General features: G+C 41.2%; 1 protein-coding gene across 2 annotated transcripts in view; it reads left to right on the forward strand.

Moving 5' to 3' along the window:
- The window catches only part of tsc22d3 (TSC22 domain family, member 3), a 33,657-nt gene extending 25,474 nt beyond the window's left edge, over positions 1–8,183 (forward strand). Inside the window, exons 1-3 of one of the 2 annotated variants that reach the window (XM_061725450.1) lie at positions 4,334–4,661; positions 5,623–5,674; positions 6,540–8,183. In XM_061725450.1, the coding sequence (XP_061581434.1) occupies positions 4,537–4,661; positions 5,623–5,674; positions 6,540–6,815 (453 nt within the window). In that variant the 5' untranslated portion in view covers positions 4,334–4,536 and the 3' untranslated portion in view covers positions 6,816–8,183. Of the gene's footprint in view, positions 1–4,333; positions 4,662–5,622; positions 5,675–6,539 lie in introns of those variants that run through there. The other variant, XM_061725449.1, reaches the window with a different exon arrangement.
- Positions 8,184–23,569: the final 15,386 nt, after the last annotated feature.

A 23,569-nucleotide genomic window follows, 5' to 3' on the forward strand; every position in this document is an offset into this window, starting at 1 on the left:
TTCCACTGGACGGGAATCACATCACGCAAGTGACAGTCTGAGCATGGCACTCAGTCCTGGCTGCCCACCCAGAGGTATCTCCAGCGCTCAATTGTCTCTTTGTGCGCTGAGAACACAGTTATCAAGATTAAGAAAAAAAAACAACAACAAAACAGCAGCACAGTGAGCAAACAGCCAAGCGGCACTTGCCTCTCAAGCAGTCGCCTCATTTGGATGCCAGGATGGGACAGTCTCAGACGTGCCCCACTGGAGCTGCCCCTTACGGGGCTCTTCCACCCTCTCCGAGGACGGTGTGCGCTCTCCGCCTGGCTGAACCATCTCAGAGATTCTGTTGCCACCACCAGCACTTCAGCTTTCCTGAAAGACGGATGAGCTACTCACCCCCGTACTCACCGAGTCTCTTCAAGAGGCCAGATCGGCGGTAAGTGGGGGGATAGTCAGAGAGGTTGTCTAGCGTGTGATGGGACGGTGACATGTGGCAGAGACAGATGTGCACTCGGTAGACGAGTTCTAGCGAAGACTGCCAATATAGATCAAGTTGTTCACTAAAGGTGGATTTAGAAAACTGTGCACGCAACAATGACACTGCATACCAGTCCTTTCACCATTCTCAACATGTTCTGCATGTTTGGCACAAAAACATCCCACCAAGGAATATTATAGGCGATCTCAGGGCAGAAACTGACAGCTTGTAAAACGCATTGAAACATCTCATGACAAAGATCAAGGCTGTGCGATCTCTTGAATGCCCGCTGCTCAGGGGACAGGAAGAGATGCGATAATGACTGCCTCTGGGTAACTCCTCGCATGGAGAGAGTTTAGTATTCACTGTTTGTAACCAGTCTTGTTGCCCGCAATCACGGCTTCCCGTGAGATAGCCTCTGGCTACGACCTGTGGCTGGCGTGTGTGCTGTCAGGTCAAAGTCTTTGGCACACCATGCATTCCTAATTTAGAGAGACAAAGAAGAAAAACCTGAGTTTGACAAAGAAACAATCTCCAAAGAATATTCTTTTGTTTTCCTCTTTGTTTTGCTTTAAATACGGATTTCACCATCATTACTCGTGCTGGATGTGCACATCTTCAACCTTGTATGCCAAAACCTCAGAATGTGGCCCAGAAGCTATTATCGCAATTATTATTACAGATGAACAGTATTGCATAACATGTTTGGCCCTTCGAAAGGGGTTATCTGATGGGGAGAATGGCCCATAGCTGAGCTTCAGAACCACTCACTTGATGCATGCCAAACATGGTCAGTCACTAAACATTCCCTGGAAATATGAGCCCCACTTGTATTTTTTAGAGAAAGCAGGACAAGTGTATCATGTGTAGCACATAAACTGTTTACACTCAGGCTGATACAAGACTAAATGAAGCTGTTTATGCAGCGTCCCAACCTATTTCAGTCAATATTTGTCATGGAGCAGCTCTCACACTCTGAATCAAATAGGTTAAAAAGGAAAGTTAGAATCTGAGTCATTATCTAACTGCTCTTTATGTATGTTTAACTTGAACCACGTAACCCTCCCCAGTATGTGGCCTTTCTGTTTATGCATTTCTGCTTGGCCAAAACCAGTGTGTGTGACTCTTGCCCGGAGAATGGGACTGTAATTCACCTGTTTTTCATGGCTGGAAAAGAGGTGGGCAATAAAGCTGGCAGTTACACTGTCACAGCATGAAACCTGAGAATGCGACCACTATGAGACCTAATACTCAATCATTCTGCTTAACTGTACCAGGCTCACCGAGAGCTGGCCTTCCACTCTAATTGTTTTGTTACATAACCAAACTAAGAAAAAAAAAGTGGTAGCAGAAATGTTATTTTTCATATATCAGCGTTATAGAACGCTTGTCAGTCCAGTGTGAAGTTAAAGGAAATTTGCATAGAGAACGACCTAGTACAGAACACGATGTTGATAAGATTTGTTTGCATCAAAGCTGTTAAAAACAAAAACCATTGCTCAACACAGCAGATTTAGATGCTGCTCGGTAGAAACTGCCATGGGGCAAAATCTGCTGACAATAGGTGAGCTTTCTCAGTTTGTTTTACAGTTCACAACCTGTATATTTCACTCCTCTGCAGACTCCGAGGAGTTGCATCACATGCGGCAGCAGGTTCAGAACACTACCTGCAGTGCAAGAGGTCATACATCCGAGAGCAGGGCTTTGTTTCCAAACTGATCCTTTTTTTAGTGAGTGGATAGTAAAACTCAGTGTACCTACATCAGTGTTTTTGTTCCTCAAAAATGTTCCTTGATAGTACAGTTAGTGAAGTGCAGTATAATTCCAGCACTGCAGCACATGGACATTGTGAAATAGATGGATTGATGTTGCAATGTATCTAATTAGGATTTTTTTCACTAAATGGTAAACAGGCAAGAGTTTACAGGAAAAGGCTAAATGGAAAAACCCCATGGAAAAGCTGTTTCTGTATTGAATGTTGTGATCAGGTATTGTTATCTACTTTTTAACCACTAGATGGAGATAGAGATCACATAGGAAATTTACCAAAACATTGTATGGAAAAGTACTTACGTTCAATGTATGAATGTATGTATGTGTGACTCAGATTGTTCCGTTAAATAGTACATGCGCTTCAGGGATAAATAATTACAACCGGAACTAAATGTTACTTTTCATTTGAGTGTGCCCCAGTTTATCAAGGCTCAATGAAATGAAATGAAATGTAGCACACACGTGTGCCAAACAAGCATATCTAAACCAATTAGCTTCCAAAAATCACTTGTTGAATTCTCAAAAACCAATAAATAATTCACGTGAAACCCATTTTGAGTAAAAACTCGAGGAGAGTGTGACGTGTGACGTTTTGCATGGCCAAATGGGGTTTTCATTTGCAGCACGAGTGTCTTGTTTACGTTGACTTCTTGCGGTGAGAAAAGTTCATCGTGTTTTGTTCTGTTTGGTACAGTACATTTCTGGGGATCTCGGTATGTGGGTTAAGGCTGATTTATGGTTCCGCGTTACACCAACGCAGAACTACGGCGTGGGGTACGCGGAGACGCGCAGCGTACGGTGCGCGTCGCCGCGTACCCTACGCCGTCGATTTAACGCGGGACCATAAATCAGGCTGCAGCTCTTTCAAGCTGCAGCAGAGGACACAAGTTCAGAAGCGGGTCACGTGCTATGCTGCGTTCAATGAACGTTTGAAAAACATCGATTTCTGTCAACCTTAATTTCTAATAAACTAATAAAAGCAGGGATTCGTTTTGCTCAGTTTTTTTTTTTTTGCAAATTAACTGCTTATTGTCGCACAGTAATGGTGTATAAACATGAAAACGAATATGTTTTAGGTCACTAAAAAAAACACTATATGTGTACAACAAATAATGCATGTATTTAACAAGGAAAGACACCCCTAAAAAAATCACAAAACAGCAATGTATTTCTGAAATAATGCCGCGAATACGCCCTTTAATCATACAAAAATAACAAAGCGTACTTTATTCTTCAACCAAGAATTATGCAAAAAAAGAAATGGGAGATGAAGTTGCTCGCAGATTAATTTTTCTTTTTTTTTTTTTTTTTTATTTGCACAGTGATAACACAATATTTTTTTTTTATCATACAAGGACAAATAATTTGTGCAGGAGAGGAAAAGAAGCCCGAAGGGCTTATAAAAAATCCTCCCCCTCAATACAAAATCACCAAAACAAATCAGTCAATAGCAAAAGAATAGAAAGGAAAAAGAAAAGGTAAAAGAAACAAAGAAAAATACAATAAGTACACAAACAAAAATATCCATGAAATGGCAATTTCATTTCAGTAAGAATAGCCTGTTAATTTTGTCTAAATAAAAGATACCCCACCAAGTTGGTCCTAAACATTTTTAAGGATGACACTAACTTAAGAGATCTATCTAAACAGTTCCAGAGTTGAGGGCCATGGAATTTGATAAAGGATTGGTGACTGCAGGTTCTTCCCACCTCTAACTGAATAAGAATGAATATCTGATGATAACAGAAAAACATTATGAAAAGTGCCTGGAATGTCTTGTTTGAAATGAATGAACTTAAACATAAACAGGCATGTTTGAAGCTTGTTAATAGAGAAAATTGATAATAATTTAAATTAGCTAAATAAGGGTGCAGAAAGTGCTTGATGAGAAGAATATGAAATCATTCTCAAGAATCTTTTCTGAATTAAAAATAATTGGTTAAGGTACGAAGAATAAGAAGCGCCCCAAACAATGTTGCAATATTTACCGACGGCACCAGAAGGCCCCACAAGCTCCGCCTCCTCTTGCCCGGCAGGTTCATTTGACTAATGTATGCGCGCGCATCCTGTGACGTCAGGCGGCCGGCCGTACAAAAGCAGCCTGTGGCAGAAATAGCAGCAGACAGTCGCTAGTAAACACCGGCGAAGCTGCCGCACTGACACTGCACTACCCTCAGCCCTTCAGCGAGAGAAGTGCATCGCTATTTAGAGACACAAAAACAAATCTGGATCTACACTTCGGTGTCCAACCAATCGCAAACGTGGCGAAAAGTATAATTCAAACGAGTCTGGTACTCAATATGAGCACGGAGATGTTCGCTCAATCGCCAATGGAGGTAGCCGTCTACCAGCTGCACAACTTCTCCATCTCTTTCTTCTCCTCGCTGGTCGGGGGAGATGTCGTATCGGTCAAACTTGACAACAGGTAACTTTGCGTTTCGTGCTACTTAAAACTTCAGTATAGCGTTTTTTCTCGTTAATAATTTTGCATTGAATTGAGCCTAAAGGGCCCCATGATCTGAACGTTTAAAGGCTGATTTATGGTTCCACGTTACACCAACGCAGACCCTACGCGTACCTTACGGCGTCGATTTAACGGGGAACCATAAATCAGGCTTCAGGTGGTTGAGTGTCAGAGATGGTTCAGAGGAACTACTCAGCTTTCATTTCATTTCATTTCATTTCATTTATTTATTTATTTATTTATTTATTCATTCAAACAGGTAAAAACAAAATAATCAGAATGCATAAAATGTATATACCGAAAAAAAAACAAAGAAAAACAAAGAAAACCATAAGCAAAACAAAGCAAATTAAAGAGACAAATCTATATGTAAATAAATATTTCCTGTTTGAAAGGGTGTAGGATGAAGTTTCAAAAAACTTTTGTAGTCCTACCCCTTCTAATGTTCTGTTTTTACCGTTTGTTCATTTCACACAACTTCAAAAGAAAAGAAAAAGTGGTTCAGCTGAGCAAGGCACTTTGGTCATTGGTTGTCAGTTCATGTGTCCAATTCCATTTTGTATCCAAAGCTTTTGTTTCACTCTGCTGTACTTCTTCTTCTTGCAAACATTGAGTGGATATGTGCATCACTCATATACAATGTTCTAGTGACACTGTAAACTCAATAAACCCATCTAGCCTGCAGAGTAATCAGCATCCAGTTAAAGTTTACAGAGGGAAATGGAGCAATCCAGATAACAGCAGCTCACAACTAGGTTTTCTTTCTGTTTTGCACAGTTTCTGTTTCATTTTCCTTTAAGCACTGGCTTTAAGGAGGCCCTTTTGTTTATTAACACTTCTTTAGAAAATGTGAATGGGTTTTTTAGTCAGTTGATGTGGTAATGTGCTGTGAATTTATGGCTCCTTGTCTTCTCTCTTGCAGTGCCTCTGGTGCTAGCGTAGTGGCCATCGACAACAAGATAGAACAGGCCATGGTAAGTTCAGATGGCACACACCCGATTGATACATGCAGCACCTAATCACAACCACAGTACTTATCTTAGCATTGTGTTGATAACAATTCCAAGTGATTTAATTGCATTAGCTCTTGATCAGGCGCTAATAGGTCTTTGACCTCCCCTAAACGCAGTTTACCCTGAGCGTGCAGGGCTTTCTTTGTACCAAACCAGTGGGAAGTCCCTGCTACTAGAAAGTAGCACAGGCAAAAGCCTTTTTAATTCACCAGAATACAGGGTTTCCACAGGGTTTTAAAAAGTGATAAATGAAAATTGCCAAATTTAAGGCCATCAAAAGTGTTAAATTCACCGTCAGAGGTATTATTTTTTTTTTAAATTGGTATTATTTTTTACCTTTTACATTTTAAGCAGTCTATTTTATTGTCATTCACAAAGTGAAATAAATGTGAAACATCTGGTCAACATCAATGAGTCTATAAATCTGTTCTGTATAGTGTTCTATAGTTCAAAATCTGTATTAATGTTAAAAGGTCCGTGATTAACACTTAATGTTGTGACAGTTTTTTTTTTTTAATCTGAAGGTAGTGAAAAAGGTATTAAATTGGTATTAAATTTAACATAAGGATTGCTGTATAAACCCTGGAATACTATTATAACATCCAATAACATCCTAATGACATGTCATCTTAACAGTATGTGATATCTGTGAGTAAACAGGCAAAATAAAGTTGCAGATGGACAATTTAGCTGGCAAATTAAGCATGTCTACCCACTTTGTATTAAAAAAAAAAAACTAAAAACTAAACCAGATCATTATTGAAAGTTTCAGCATTTACTCTAAGCTCACTGTTTACACTGATCCATCTCTCTTTTCTGATGACAGGATCTCGTCAAGAACCACTTGATGTATGCTGTGCGCGAGGAGGTGGAGATCCTCAAAGAGCAGATCAAAGAGCTGGCGGAGAAGAACAACCAGCTTGAGAGGGAGAACTACCTGCTCAAGAACTTGGCCAGTCCAGAGCAGCTGGAGAAGTTCCAGTCTCGCATCCCGACGGATGCGCTGTTACCGCTGGATAATCAGAACGTCCAGGTGACCCCAGACCAGCAGCAGCAGCAGCACCAGCAGACCAGTATCCACAACACAGGCTCTGCTGTATAAGTGGCTCTGCCTTGGGGCGGGCAGAGCCACTGTCTCTTTTCATCAATGGACCTCCATTTGAACTTTAGCGTAATTAAATCGCCACCGAGACCCCTTCGAAGCGGCGAAGGCGAAGCATCGGTGCTGTAAATGATCGATGGGACACAAATGAACTGTTGACACTGAGCACGAACCAGAACTCTAGATGCTCTGACCGGTGCCATGTCAGGCCCATCCTCTGATACCGTCCAGCTCTTTGTCGTAGTCTCTCTTTGTAGACACAAGTGTTTAAGAATAGAGAGGGCAGGCTAGAGACGAATAAGTGCTTGCTTTCAGACGAACACTCTTCTCTCTGTAGAGACGGGCTGAGGAGGTGTTGAATGGGCTGGCCCGGCAAGCGCTGACTTGGAAAGCGTGGGCAGCTTTGTCCCCTCGTGACCCAGAGGAAACCCTTCTGAGATGGTTCTCAACAAGAACAGCCCCGTTCATGTGGATATGTCCCATCTCACAAGTTTCAAAGACTTCTCGCCGCACATTTCAGCCACCAAACAAGGACGCTACCCGTAACCTACAGTGTATTGCTACTGTCTTCATGTACACTTAAAACATAACAAAAATAATCGACAGGTTAAGCAAAGGCAGGAGAGGCAAGCTTAATCCTGTGTAGTCTATTAGAGCTGGTGACCTGCTGCAGTGGACTGATGAGTAAACTGTAATAACTCATGGCAAATGTAATCTTGGAGTGCAGGTGGAGCTTGCTGCTTGTGGGGGGAAATTAATTTTACAATATAGTCTGTTTTTTTTGTTTTGATTCTGAACAAAAATCACTTTCTCTAGGAGTTCTTTAAAAAAGAAGCTATTTTTGTAACGAACCAGGCCTGTTTTATTCACCAGTTAGCTACATTGTACATACAGATGAAACGTCCTGAGCTGGTGGTGATGATGACTTTAAAAGCAGATGCCAGCAATTCTGCATTATGTGCTGCAGATGCACTCCTGTATCTTTTTTTTTTTTCTTTCTTTCTTTTTGTTTTAGCACCATTATCTGGTCTCTTTCTTTGCTCAGATGCCAACTTGAAAACGATGGCATGACAACAGTGCCTGTATGTAAGAGAGGAACACATTTCTACAGTGAGATTGGTTGTTGTGGTCTTCTTGCTACCAAAGACTGTTTGTTTTGTTTGTTTTTTTTAAGTGTTTGTACAGCAACAAAAGCTGAGCACACCAGGACCATGTGTAAAAAGTTCACAGGGAGAAGACATGCTTATAGCTACTGCTAAAGTTTTTGTAAAGATAACGGTATTGTTGCTTTAACGTATCCTGAAACTGTTGGTCACTAGTGTTTGGATACGACTGCACATTTGCAATAAACCTTATGTTTACATATTACATGACGTTGTTGGTGTTTGCTCATTGACTGCTGTTATGTCACAAAGATGTGCCGCATTTTTGCACGATCACGGCAAGACTAACACAATCGAGTCTTGTAGCGTGGCTGCATGATATAATGCTCTCAAGTATACCGGATTGGTTCGATTAACCTTTCCTTCGGGGTAGGTTTTATTTAAAAATAGGTCGTTATGGCATGGGAGCTGCTGAACATCCTTTCGTCAGAGTAAACAACACATTCTTTATAATCGGACGTATCATTTCATCCTTGGAAGTTGGGACTGAATGATCACAATCTTCAAATGCGTCTTTTCTATGGCGCTTCAGGACTGTTTGTGTTTACAAGGTCCATCTGACGGGCAGCATGTGATGTGTAAAACTCAAGCCCAGTGATGCAGTTGGCCACAAGGCTCCTGCCGCACATAAAGACACTTTTAACCAAAGCTCAGATGTGTGGAAAAATAAAAGAACAAAAATAAAACGCACTCATCTATTCTTACTTCAGAATCTTCAATTAAAATGTTCATCATCAAAACGGCACAACCACTTATGTGAGTTGGGTAAGAGTGAGGTAATAATAGCCGGGTTGCCTGAGGGATTAAATGCTGTGGGAATGGAAAGAAGGAGGGAAAAAAAAGAGAGGGAAAAACACTTTGTAGCTGGGAGCTTGTTCCTCCAGACGAATTGGCCGCCAGTCAGTGCAGATTGTTCGCAACAAGATACGATGTGTGGCTTCTCCTCATCAGTGGATGAAAACAAGGCGACTCGGGTTTAGAATCACCCCCGGGGATCAAAGTCTGCATCCTTTAGCTGGTCTGTGTCAAAATAACTTATTCTAATGGTTTGGATCAATAGCTGCCTTGAAGTCTACTAACAGCAAGGGGGACATTTATTTATTGTAGCAAAGAGGAAGTGGACAGGTGTTTATTGGCTTCTCTGCACAAGATAGTCGGCCTGTCCAGCCTGATACCAGAACACGTTTTGCATGTCAATGGAGAGAGGCTCCAGCGTTAGCAACAGCAGAGCGTTGGAGCTGCGGTTTAATCACACCGGGGCTGATGGATAATGCAGCTTCAGCCGCAAAGGAAAAAAGTCGATCCAGCGGCAGAGCAAGCAGGCCAAAGAATGCAGAGGCACACAGAGAGCCTGAAGACAATTAGGACTTTGGCTTCATTTACAACTTTGCTTGCTCTGTCGTTCTATTTTCAGACTGGTTTAGAGACAATATGTTCCAGAAGCACTTGGTTGGCTTTTTTATTTGAAACGGATAGATGAATAGTTTCCAGGGGTTGGTTCATGAGAGCGATAACTCAAGAAAACAGAGCTGAAGACAAATATGTCTCTTTACTATGATTTAATTTCCTGTCCAACAATACATTCCAGTTCCTTGCAAATTTATTTAACCGAAGAGTTAACGCACATAATTAGCTTCCCTTGTTTCAACGTGGATTCGTGTGGATGTATGAGAAGAATATGAGGGGAGCACATCTCACTTTTCCATTCATTTGTTAATGGCGAAAAGGCTCACTTCCTTATTTGAGCTTCCGCTGTGATTTTGAAACGAAAAAAAAAAAATAGAAAATCTGAGTCAAAGCAAAGCTACTTCTATATCACCTCCTGAAAAGTACAGTTAAAAATTAAAAGCCTGTGAGCAACCTTTGGTGTGGAATTAATCTTTAGACGGCCTGAAACCAGGCAACCATGCAAGGAGTTTTTGATTAGTCTTGTTATGTAGTCACAAATGAAGACATCTGTTTCAGATGGAAATGTTGGGATGATGTTTGGGATAAACTCTGCGGTCGGGTTTGCATGCCGGGGAACAATTTGGTCAGATGTTTATTTATACAGACGTACACAGCTTGCGTGCTTTCTGAATGTCGGCGTATTCAACATGTCAACATTGAAGTCGAGAAAAATGGATCAAATCTCCCTCATGTCACAACGTTATGCAGTGTCACGCACATTTCACGCAATGTGAAGTTCTGGTTTTTCCAGATAGATCAAGCAAAAACATCAGCGATTAGTCAAAGATGGTCTTGCAGTATGAGTCTGCAACTTCCCACACGAGAAAACTGTTTACTAGCTCCAAGGACACAACAAGTTACATAATCTAAAAATATGACTTCAGTAATATCTTCTGCTGCGGCACAAACGCGGATTGGGTTCTGGGAACTTATTTCAAAGTGGATGTCATGCAGACATCAGAGAGAAAACAAACCCTACACCTGTTAACTCGGGGCTAATTTCTAGTGTTTCCTGTAAAAAAAAAAATAAAAAAAAATAGTTTTTGCATTTTAGTTCTGCATTTTAAGTTTGTGTTGGCATAGGCGGTGTTTCTTTTGCCGTCTGGGAATGACGCTCCTTTCCAGTTAACCTATTTAAAAGTAATATCTTCGGTCACACATGCAAACGAGGCACGTAACCGCAGACAGACGCACCAGCAGACAGATTAGCAGACAGACAGGGTCGCTGCCCGGAACCATGAGTGATCTGATTAACCCTTGGCTCAGCTGCGTATGTCCTCTTACGCTACACACATGACATTTGATTGAAAGGTTACAAGTGATGGAGATCTTGAGGCATGATGGTGGCGATGAGCCCAAGCATGTTTTAATCAAGCACAGGTGTTCAGCAGTTCATCTGGTGCAGATCTACCTGGCACCGACCCAGAGGTCCAAAGAGTCAAGAATCACAAGGTATATCTACTCAAACTATACACACGCACATAAATCATACTCCAAGCAAAAAGCACAAGATACTGAAGTGAAAATCAAAAGAAGTTAATAAAGGTAGATATAGTGTTACTACAGACTGAAAGAGAAAGGCTGCAGTTTTTATAAATAAAGCAAAGTATTATAATATAATAATAATAATGCAAAGTAATGAAGCAAAATGTCAAGTAGAAATAGAAACAAAATCAGTGCAAAGTGCACGTACAGTAACACACACATGCAAAAGGAAAAGATGGAATTAAGTACATCATGTAAAAGTATGATGCTAAAGTACCCCACATTAGGCTATGATTTATTTGTGCGTGCGTGCGTGCGTGCGTGCGTGCGTGCGTGCGTGCGTGCGTGCGTGCGTGTGTGTGTGTGTGCGTGCGTGTCTGTTTGGGCAAGTGGAGGACCTTTTGGTGGAAATGAATCTGATATCAGCCTTTCAGGTTTCTGGACAGGACTTTGAGGACAGCCCGACCTGGAGCACTAACAAATCGTTAATGGTCTACAGGCCTTTTCAGCCTTTCCGAGCTTCTACAAATCATTTTACAATATGTTTCTTATTCACCCGTTCACGTCCAGCCAGCGCAGCAGGCAGCGGAGGGTTCAGTGTCCTACCCAAGGACACGTTGGTACACGGCAGGGCTGTGGATCAGTCCACCCACCTTCTGATTGGAAGATGATCAACTCTTCCCACAGAGCCACGACCGCCCCGAATATCACAACCCCACAGCAGTAATGAAGACGACACGGCGGAGACTTCAGTCTGAGGACTCTCCGGGGGGACCAAAGGGAAGCACTTGTGCTGCTTCTGCTGCTTCTGCTTCTGTCCTGCACCAAACACTCTCCGGAGATCTGCCAGCAAACATCCAAACCATCATCTGCCCTCTCTTCCCCCTGGTTCATACATGTTCTGATTTTAGAAGCGTACAATAATACAACAATTGCTCACTTGTGGTCTAACTTTAAGAAAAAGAGCATGCAGAGGCTCAAGGTAGCATACAATGATGCACTTAGGTTGCTGCTGCGTGTTCCTAGGTGGCATAGTGCCAGTCAATTGTTTGTGTCCAACAGAGTGCCAACTTGTGAGGCACTCTTAAGACAGTTGATGTTTGGTTTTATGTGTCGATTGGACAAATCAGAGAACCACATAATTGAAGCTGCAATAGCTTGTATGTTTTATAAATTGAATATTTTACAAGCAATAGCTTGTATGTATTATCGATGCATATTTAATATTTTTGTATTTATTTTTTTATACGTTTTATATTGTATTATGTTTTATATGGACCTGTGTCTGCAATAAAGTTGATATAATAACATTCACTTGATTTTAATTGATTTTATGTTATTGTATGTTAAAAGTCATTCACCCCGTTTTCCTTTTGCCTTTAAACATCTAACAGAATCATTTGTTGTTGTTGTACAATACTGGGCATGTCAACTTAGAAAACATTTTCCCACTGAGTCTGTTGGGACTGCTGTTCAGATGGAGGGATTTTAGGTCTTCAGGAGCATGGCGTGTATTTGTACTGATCAGAGGGACTTTTTGGAGAAGCTGCCTGGTCAGAAGCTTGTATTCACGCGGACGGGAGATGAAGAGTCACATAATTCAAAGCCCCCACAGACACCAGACGGCTCTAATACGTGGCACATGTAGGCGAGGGTTGTGTAACCTAAAAACACGTTGATGGAGTAGTGTGGAACATTTTGAGTGCGAGCCCAAGTTACCTAATTGACTGACTCTCGTGAAAAATAAATAATAACGCTTAAATCAAATAAAACTGAGCAAAATTTTTGTTTAGTGAGTAAAAAAATTCAACTTTCATCCTTGATCTGCTCAACTGATTGGATAGACAGGGTGACACCGTTTAAAAAACAAGGAAAAAGACCTGAGCTTATGAAGACGAGGGGGCGGTTTAAAGAGCAGAGTTTCAGCATGTTTCATGTGCATACTCCATTCTGACATAAATCTTTACGTAACAGGGTCACGTCACTCTCCTGTCCCGACTGTACTGTACAAAATGCTCCCTTTATATGGGAAACACGGTGTCTTCCTGAGAGTTTGTAAAGCTGTCAGCGAGCTGTCAGGTACAATTAAAAACTAATCAGTCTGTTTTATAGAAAACAACAGAATCAAGGGAACGAAACACATTGGAACGATGTCCAATATTATGTTATGTCCAATTGTGTAAAAAGCTCATGTTTGCATGATGACATTAAAACAAACTCTTTTTCTATTGAAAAACGAAATAAGTAAAATAAAAATTAGCATCTATGTTATAGTAGCGCAACCGTGAACAAGTAAGACACCTGGATCTTAAAGCCGACATTGAATTCAATCATTTCAGAGCTTACACAACTGCTCATAAAGGTTGTTAATGGTAAGTCATTCCATTGAGATGCTTCTCTTGACAGGGCAGACGAATTATAACCATTTTGACTTGTCAAGGCAGGAAAGGCATGACGGATGACGACTTTGATCCATTAAGTGTCGGGGTTATATAGACGGCACAGTTGGGTAACAGTGTTACATAAGTGTAACATGTTATTAGCTGTTAAAAGCTGTTCTTCTTTAACTGCCACAATAAGTGTAATGTCGCCTGCGGAAACGATGGGAAGGCCTGGGGAGGAGGATGGTTGAGGTGCCAAAAAAATAATAAATCAGTCAGGCATTGTTCTGATCTGTAAGAAATAAACAGCATCCTTGCCTTGAACAGGATTCCCGCCCATTAGCCAAGTGAGGTGGGGTATAACAGAATTTATACATAATGGATAATATGTTCTGTCTCGAGAACATTTGCTTAATGTTTAGATAAATGTCTGTGCCTCCAAGAAACACAATAAGCCATTGTTCAGCTTGAGAAAGTCACTGTTGTGGCAGAGTCTTACATTTTCTTTGTTATAAAAACAACCATATGAAGGAAATAAAATGGGATATGTGCTGTCATGCAAACTGTAACTGCCTTCTTTTTTTTGTTTTCCTCTTCGCATAACTGAGTCTTCAAGTGTCCCGTCAGTTTCCAGACCAAGTTCTTGGTGATTCCCCAGGGACGTGCAGAAAAAAGAACAAGCTGACTCACTTGAAGTCATCTTGGCTCTAAATCAGTCTGGGCTACTGTGTGGATGTCAACGTCGAGCACAATACACGTCACTTGCTGCATTTCAGTCTCTGTGCTGACGTCTTTTATTAGTCGATAGCAAGCCGGTATTCCCAAACCAAACAGGAGGCAACTCGCTTGGGGTTGCCAGAATTGTGGACAGTGTTGAATCCGACAGCTCCTCACAAACAATTCTGGAATAAATCAAACTTCCATGTTCATCCGGTCGGTCTGTTGTGCCTAAGTGGTGACAGCTTGTGCTGTTCCCAGTGCGTGTGTTTCAAAGATATAATTCAGTGTGACTGCAGTTGTTAGTGTTTCCTTTAAACAGAAGACATACTTAGAAATTATTCTAGTAATCATTCTAGTAATATTTGTTGTTAAAAAAACTAAATATTTTTTAAAAGTCAGTCCAGTCCTGACCTCCCTGAGAGGATGGAGAACATGCACAATGAATTAAGTTGCACAAGTGTGGATATGATGTATGAGACGTCCGTACGAGCACACCTGACTTGTTTCGGTGTTGGGAAGTTGCCTACTGTGAGCGAATGTTGGATGGCAGAACAGCATGTTTTCTCATATTTTATTGCCTTCCTGCGGTTTTTCTGGGGTTGTGAACTTTATGAGGATTGCTTAACAGCCGTTTAACCTGTTCCCAGGGCTGGGGAGCTATTGCAGATCAGAAAGGATTGTTTGTGAGCCAAATCTTTATGTTCCCGTATTGGAAGCTACACTGCAGGCCTATGTTTTTCTTTAATTACACGTCAGGCCACCCTTAAGCTTGCATGTCTCACTCTGTGCCGCGTCAGGCTCGTTCTTGCTCCCAACAAATATGAGTTTCAGACTTGGCCTTATGTAACATGTTTACAAACGATAAAATTAAAACATTTACTTGCTTGACAAGACCAAACATTTCATGCTTATTACCTTTAAGTTTTGCACTTCACAGTTGAGAACTTCAAAGGATCTGTGGATTAAAAAAGAAAAAAAAAGTCGAGTTGATCCCAATAGCAGCTGTGAAACAGCAGGAGTCAAGAATTACATGTTAGATAGAAAACATTATCTAACACGGTTAAAATTTGCTTTTGTTTTAAGCCTTCTATAACATAAAAAGAACATTTACCCATAACCGTTTAAAGCCTGACATATGAAATCATACGCTGAAGATCCTATTTTCTTCATCTACTTTATCTTTATTACTGATGTCAAGGCCAGTAATCTCCACACAAGCCATGGAGGATTTCAAGCAGCATCTGGAGCTTCAGTCCTGATGGGAATGGCCTAGTTCTGCAGCAGTTTTGCAGTGATTTTCAGGTCTCAGATCTCACCAGGAGTTTTTCCAAGGGCTGCGTCCTACACTGAACCTGGATTGGATGAATGATGTAAAATAAAACTTGATGTTTGATTTCTAATATGAAAATCTCCTCATTTATGGTTCAAATTGCTTCTAAAACCCTCTAAATAGTTTACTTACATCCTCCACATGTTAATGTACCATTGTTTTATGAGTCAGAGCCCAATAGTGGTGTTTTATTTTGGAAATTCACTGGATTATCGAAACCATTCTCATTTCTGACTTCAAGAATCAATAGACTTTAGTGGAGTAGTGTGGACGGTCGCTTCTGGGACACTTATGAACTGCTCCATAGCACCTTCTCTGAGAGCACTCCCATCACTACAATGGCCCCATTTCACAGGAATTCCACACCCTGTAGGACTTGAGCTTCACACCCAAACCCCTGGGATGACAGATGGCAAAGGACCCAGACTCAATCAGAGACTCAATCCAGGATCAACTACAATTAAAGCTGCAAGCAGCGATGAACGGGCCCTCGCACCCTTGTGCACGTTCAGGCGTGCTGCAGTGGAAGCGCTTGTATGACTTGCACGTAGATTCTTCAGGCCTGGACATTTAGTGGATCACACCAGCCACGACTCTATATCAGTGGTCCTCACTTCTGGTCCTCGAGAGCCGCTGTCCTGCATGTTTTTTGTTTCCCTGCATCAACACACCTGATTTTAATTAGTGGTCATCACCAATCTTTCCTCCAGGTCTGCACAGTTCTGTTGGTGACACAGTCATCTGTATCAGGGTTTACTGGAGCAGGGAAACATCAAAAACATGCAGGACAGCGGCTCTCGAGGACCAGGAGTGAGGACCACTGATCTATACCAAACCATTCAAAAGTTATGGCAGAAAGTAGGAACTATCAGATATCGACCAATCAGATGAAGGGGCGGGGCTAATTTGCACCAATTATGTTCAAGGACTCAAAACCGAGTCCGATGACACTACCCACGAGTCTTTACGTCAAACCATTCAAAAGTTATGGCAGAAAGTAGGAACTTTCAAAAACGGACCGATCAGATGAAGGGGGGGGCGCGCTTTTTGGCGTCTATCATCGCCACGGTAATGCTTTTGACTGAGAAAAGTAATGCACATCGTCGCAGGATGGAGACGCACATTTTAATGTATAATACACCTGGGTGCACGTTATGGTTTGGGCGAAGAAGCGGCCGAAGAAATGGCATAAATTGCGCCAAAATTACACGATTAATTCAAAATGGCCAACTTCCTGTTCGGTTTCGGCCATGGCGCCAAGAGACTTTTCTTTAAGTTGTGACAGGATACAGGTGTCTACCGATTTTTGTGCATGTACGTCAAACCGTATTGTGGGGCTTGAAGCACAAAGTTTTCTAGGGGGCGCTGTTGAACCATTAGGCCACGCCCATTAATGCAAACCATGAAATATCACATTTTTCGCCAGGCCTGACTTGCATGCAAAATTTGGTGACTTTTGGGGCACATTTAGGGGGGCAAAAAGGTCCTCATTTTGTCGGAAAAAAAACAACAAAAACGAGAAAAATTCCTACAGATACAATAGGGCCTTCGCACTGTCAGTGCTCGGGCCCTAATTAGGACATACGTATCTGTACATGGGACACTTCCTCAACCAGTTGAGTCTTAGAGCAGATTGCACTGACAGGAACTCAGACACAAAAATATTATAACAAATCTGTTTGATTTAAAAAAAAAAAAACCCTATGAACAGGCTGCGACTCATGATTGTTACGTTAACTTTAACCCGTGGAGGCCATGGGTAAGCAATCCAGAAGGATTTAGAAGACATTTCAACCACGTATGAGGAGAGGTTCATTTTTGAAGCCGCAGAGCACATTCTATTCGTTACCACTCATCCTTTATATATATATAATTCTAGACAGACAAAGACATGGTGGGATATATATCTTCACACAAGCAGAGTACTGTGCAATACTGATGTGATCTCAAAGTCTTCAGGTAAACTCGTAATCTCACGGATCCAGCCCAGGAGGCAGCGCTTTTAATACTCTCCACGTAAAACAGGGGACTGACTACAACTGCTGCAAAACCTTTTCAAAACCCCGGCACTGTAGGTCGGGGCCCTGTGGGACTCATGCCTCAGAGGTGAACTGATAAGTTAATATCTAAGACAGAGGAAAGCCAGTGTCAAAAAGGATAACAAGGAGGAACCGTTGTGGATGGAGAAGCCCCTGCACGATGGATCAGATCAAAGGGGCAGTCGATATTGAGAAATCCAACCAGGTGCAGGAAAATCCTGGTCTGAAAGACAGCTCTGAGGCTCTGAACAGGCCCCGAGCAATAGAAACATGGATTTACCATACCAGACAAGACCCAGAGCATATTAAACGGCTATTCATACACATTATGTTAAGTGTCGCTTCAAACTAATCACGGGAGCTAACCATTTGGACAGCTGCCTCCCCAGACGATGACTGACAAGCAGAAACCCTTACACTCATCATGTTCTACCGTGTAACATTCAGTCTCATGATTGCTGTTTCATTCTACAGGGAGAACCATATTTAATTCCTGAATATAAAAGGAAATGAATGAGCATGATTATGTCGATCTATTAATAAATGGCTAAATGAAATGCTCTGGATACAATCCATTGTAGATAATGCGTAATGCCGTTAAGGCAACCTATGAATTCAGAGAAAGTAAAAATGCACAATGCGAGACATGAAGGAAAACTGGAACAACTGCACACCTCTGTCTACTTGATATTACGTTACTCTTCATCAGTCCAAAAGATACATATAACTTTACATCCCAAAACCTGCTGTTAGCACAATTTAGGTGTCATAAACAAGTGCAAATGTATAGCTTGTACAAATCTGTAAATCTTTTGTCATAAAGTGACACTGAGCTTCCAAGATTGAGGCCGTCTATTTGCAGAGGGGATAAACATCAACAACAAACATTCCCAGCTGCCTGACTGACACCCTGAGAGAAGGATGGGTGGACTGAAGATAAGCTGGTGGCTTGTGGGATACGCACGGTATGATGAGGTTTACGCTTTCTCTTTAAGAACTAACATCAATCTTAAAGCAAGCGTTGTGTGCAAGCGTTCTGTCAGCACAGTTTTCACAGCTTTAGATAACAGGAAGATGGTTACCATGACGAGCTGATTTAGATTATGTGTCAATGCTGCACGTGTGAATGTGTCATAATGTCACTGTGTGAAACCCTCAGTCACAACAGATTTTCTCAGGTGTCTTTAGATCTCGTCTCAAACAGTTGTTAAAACAATGAATAGAAGAAGAAAAACAAAAGCATTTGCAGGGAAACTTAACTTCAACCTGGAGTTTGTGTTTCCTGCCACCAAGACTGTTTAGATGAATTGTGTTCTGTGATATTCTTTTACTAAAGTGTGCCACAGGTCTATATCACTGTGTCCTCAAAAAACTGTATTAACCATTACATGTCTCCTTTGAGAAAGACCCTGACATTAACCTTCTACATAAATAAAAAGATGTTTCCATAAATGCTGCATTTAATTTGATATACAGCAGTGTCACGCACTAATCCATGTGTCATTTGAAATGTTTAGCTGAGGTCTAGTGTAGACATTGAGCCAATCTACGGCCACAGGTCTACAACAGGACCGTGTTCTTTTTCCCACCATATGAACTAGGGCGTGCACAGACCAGTTTCAGTCCAGTTGCACACATACACCTGGAAGATTAACCCAACTTCCAGTTGCATTATCCTGGTGTGCTGAAACACTTGAGATTGGTCATTATCCTTTCTGTTCTTGCTGTGCTTGTTTGTGCAAACTGTCCTAGCATCCACGGGCTAACTGTGGCATCTCAACAGGTGAGTTTCCTGGTGTGATGGTGCAGCTAATCAGTGCTCTGTCTGCACAACAGGTCCAAAGAGTTTTGAAGTTTTATATTTAATGGTGCATTGTAAACTGTGTGCATTTGGCATATTTTTGATCTGAGTGGTGCGTCCAGCCTGTGGATGGGCTGAACTGTTTTTAAATAGCGTGCAGATTCTGCTCAAGCGGCAGTACCACACATGGTAATTCAGGTCAATTTTATTTGATTCAGTTCAATTTGATTCAACTCAAATCAATTCAGTAATGCTTTAATAATCCCTGAATGGAAATCGGTAATGCTGTGGACCTACTTTTAGATTGTACGTTTTTATTTTCTTTTTAACGTAAAACATGACCATTAACTGCTTTATGGTACACTGTATACTATCCAGGGGCTGAAAACCAACTTTATCTACATCTTCAAAGGATAAAGAAAGGTTCCGTTTTGGATCGTTTGATCTTTGCAGTCTTTGCAAGTTTGCTTTGGTTAAACAGTCTTTTACTGGAAAAAGTTTCATACAGTTTTAAACTTGCCATCTGATTGCATATCTAGTTTTTCCCCTCTATGATTAAAATCTTATCATTTAATAGTTCATGGCAAGTTAAAATCTGTCTAATGGATTTACTATTGCTTTGCTCCTTTGTCATTAAATCCTTCTTGCCATTGTATTTTTTTATGTCGTTTACTGACAAGGAACTCTGATAATTTAGGGTCTGAGAGACGTGAACATGGTGATGTATATTTATGAGTTTCCTTTTTAAAAGTGGAAAACATCAGGAAAGAACTGTTCAAATGAATTATACAGACTGATGATTTTACATAATGCCTTGTACAGATTGTCATAATGCAGGAAACAAAGCTTCTTCTTTTATCTTAATATTTGGAGCTGTCAAAACCCAGATGCTGAGAGCAGGAGGGGAAGAGGAGGAGGAGATGGGTGAGAGGTAAGTTGATGGTAGATCTGACTGAATGTGCTGGCTTCTTCAGCCAGGCTCATTTTTAAGAACTGGCTTCATAAGAAAACAAATATGGAGTAACAACGTGAACTTAATTCAGTTAGGTTGGAATGAATTGGTTTTCAACTAGATTATACCAACACTGATTTTATTTGGATAGAGTCAGAGTCTAATTGTACCGAACTGGACTGAATTAGACAGTATTTGATGTGACTTTTATCCAAACTTGTTTACTTTTTAAAGTGCCCCGAGACGACTTTTGCTGTGATTTATTTGTGCTAATAAGGAGAACTGAATTAAAGTGAATAGAGTGGGCAGCACCAGGGTTTGGTGGTTAGCCAGTTGCCTCAAAACAAGAAAGTTCCTGATTTAAATCTCAACTGGTGTCTTTCCCTTTGCATGTTTTCCATTTTCATTTTTGTATTTTTTCTCCAGCTTGCTCCAACAATCCAAGAACATGCATTGTGGGTCAGTTGGTCATTCTGAATTGTCATTCAAGTGAGTTTGAGGATGCTTGTTTTTTAAAACATATATAAATCTGATGCTTCAAAATCATAAGTATAAGAATAAGAACACTCAAAATCATGTATAGCTTTTCTCAGGGGTGTTTAACTTTGTTGTAACAAGTACACATCAATGCATTTGCATGAAAAGCTGTAACCTCATAAAACCTCCGCAGAGAGACTGCTGATATACCATTTAATGTTATACAATCTTTGCCGGCTGAGAGAACCCCCTGTTTGCAGGGAACACGTTGGCTCTAGATGTCTGTGTGCAGTCAACCCGCGTGTTTGTTTTTCTGCATGATTGCTTAGTCTTTTAAGACCAGAAGTTTTACTTAACCTTGATGGAGCTGAAAAGTCCCATTTCAGCATGTGGATGAAACGATTAAAGTAATTTCAACAGTAATGCACACAAACAACTACCAAAATGATCAAGTTTATACTTTATTTTAAGTGACAACCTCAGATGGGCTAAGAGCACTTTTCTTGCACCCGTGGATCTGACAAAATTAGACTATTATTACTTGTTTTTTTTTTGTAATGCATAACCTATACCTAAAGCTATTATATCATATCATTCATTTAAAAACAATGCACCACTTTACCAATAAAATAAGTGATTAACATGTATCCTATATGCTATTAATACCACAGCATTCCCTAAGAATTTATGACGCATGATCTATAACAAGATATCACAAGACAGACTTGTGATCCAAAAAGATTATGAGTGTAATGGTTACGAAAACCTCACAAGGTGAGCCCCTAGGCCCCCAGCATGAAGAAAATACTGTAATGTACGGTGGTATCTGTGCACAACCTCATTTGCACCAACAGCTTGAGCAAAGAGTGATTCCTTTCAGGTCGCTGCCCTCAGACTTTATCAGGTACGGCTGTATTTAGATGAAGAAGATGCCCACATGACCAGTCCTGAGACTTATCTGAGATGGAAATTCACCTCTGGACCAGGGAGACAGAGGGAGTCACAGGGATTTCTATTGATTCCTCGTCTCTCTGTCATTACTTGATACCACATTAACCATTATAAGAAAAACTAGAAAATTTCTGGAAATTTTGATATGGGCATGCCCTACCGCCCATTCGAGCCCTCTCGCTGCTCTGGTTTGGGGCTGCAGTGTTTGTGTTCGGGGCGGTTTTATGTCAGTTTGAGGTGTTTACGGTTGTATTTCATTCATTCCTGTGCTCCCAATAGCTATTAATGGGGCGCGCTTTTTGCCGTCTAGCAACCCCACGGTAACGCTTTTGACTGAGAAAAGCAATGCCCATCGAGGCACGATGGAGACGCATCCAACGATGTATGCCATGCATGGGTGCACGTTCCGGTTCAGGCTACGTTAACGGATAGGTTTTTTTTCCACCATGGTTTAAAAAAACCCATCCGAATGAATGGGGCCATTTGGCATGGATTTTACATTAAACTTTCCTTAAATCACAGCTTCATGAAATTTTAATACGTTGAAGGTCACAGCGTGCCGAGTCAGGGAACATTTGTATGATGTCTCTACGATAATCTGTTGCCTAGCAACAAGCGTCCAAAGTCAAACGGAAATTAAAAAAAAAATGAAAGGTCAATATCACAAAAACTTTAAAGAATGGCATAATGAGGTTCTAGGCTCCGTTAGTGCCAATCGGGCCGAGTGTTTGAAAGTTTGAACTATGTCTCTACGATAAAGTCCGGCCGAGCAATAAGCGTCTGAATTTTCGCCTTTTTTTTGGCTTTTTGGCATCTAGCGTTGCCACGGTAGCACTTTTGACTGAAAAAAGTAATGCCCATCGAGGCACGATGGAGACGCATCCAACGATATATGCCATGCATGGGTGCACATGGCGGTCCGAGCAGTATTAACAGATTGTTTATTCACATGCTCTCCCATACAAATGCATAGGTTTTTGTTGCCATGGTAACAAGCCCCATAGGATAGAATGGGACAATTTGGCTTTAATATCTCAAAAGCTGTAAACGAGAGCGTAATGAGACCTCAGTATGTTGTAGTCCACATCAACCTGAGTCTTTTAACGTTGGAACAAAGTCTCTGCGATACCGCGTTGCCGCGCAACAAGCATCCGAAGTTCCGTTAGCATCAAAATGAACAATGTGGAATATCTCAAAAACCGTAATAGCAAGCATGACGAGACTAAAATATGTTGCTGTACAAAGCGTCCCGGGTTTGTCAATGTTGTAATGATGTCTGTACGATAAACCGTTGCCTAGCAACAAGCGTCCAAAATAAAATAGATTTTTTTTTTAAATTGAAAGTTAAATATCGCAAAAACCGTGATGAGTAGCATGATGAAGTTTTATGGTCCTTTAGTGACTATCGGGCCGAGTGTTTGAAAGTTTGAACGATGTCTCTACGATAAAGTTCGGCCGAGCAATAAGCGTGGGAATTTTCGCCTTTTTTTTTGCTTTTTGGCAACTAGCGTTGCCACGGTAACCCCTATTACGGAGAAAAGTAATGCCCATCGAATCACGATGGAGACGCATCCAACGATGTATGCCATGCATGGGTGCACGTTGCGGTTCGGGCCGTATTAACGGACGAAAAAAAGTGCGGAATAAGAATAATAATAATAATAATAATAAAAATAAGAAAAGGGAAACCTTTTCTGGGTACTAATTTACGCCTTCATTTTCATGTTTTTCCTCATTTTTTCGGCCGTGTTTTACTTTTTGGGGATTTTTTTTTTCCACATCAGTGCGGGGTCATGCTGTACACCCGCTGGTGCGCAGTGGGACTTTTGCGACTTTAGCATGCTAGCAGCATTGCCCTTTGGGCCATTCTGGACGATTGCAATATGGTCATGCCACTACTTGGCATGCCCATAATAAGTGCTCGGGCCCTAAAAAAACAATCGAGAAAGAGATGAGCTTCATGTTTACAACCATAAAGGGAAATGGAGCTTGAAATTTCAGTGCAA

This window comes from Cololabis saira, chromosome 7 (assembly GCF_033807715.1).
Source record: "Cololabis saira isolate AMF1-May2022 chromosome 7, fColSai1.1, whole genome shotgun sequence".
NCBI classification, from domain to species: Eukaryota; Metazoa; Chordata; class Actinopteri; order Beloniformes; family Belonidae; genus Cololabis; species Cololabis saira.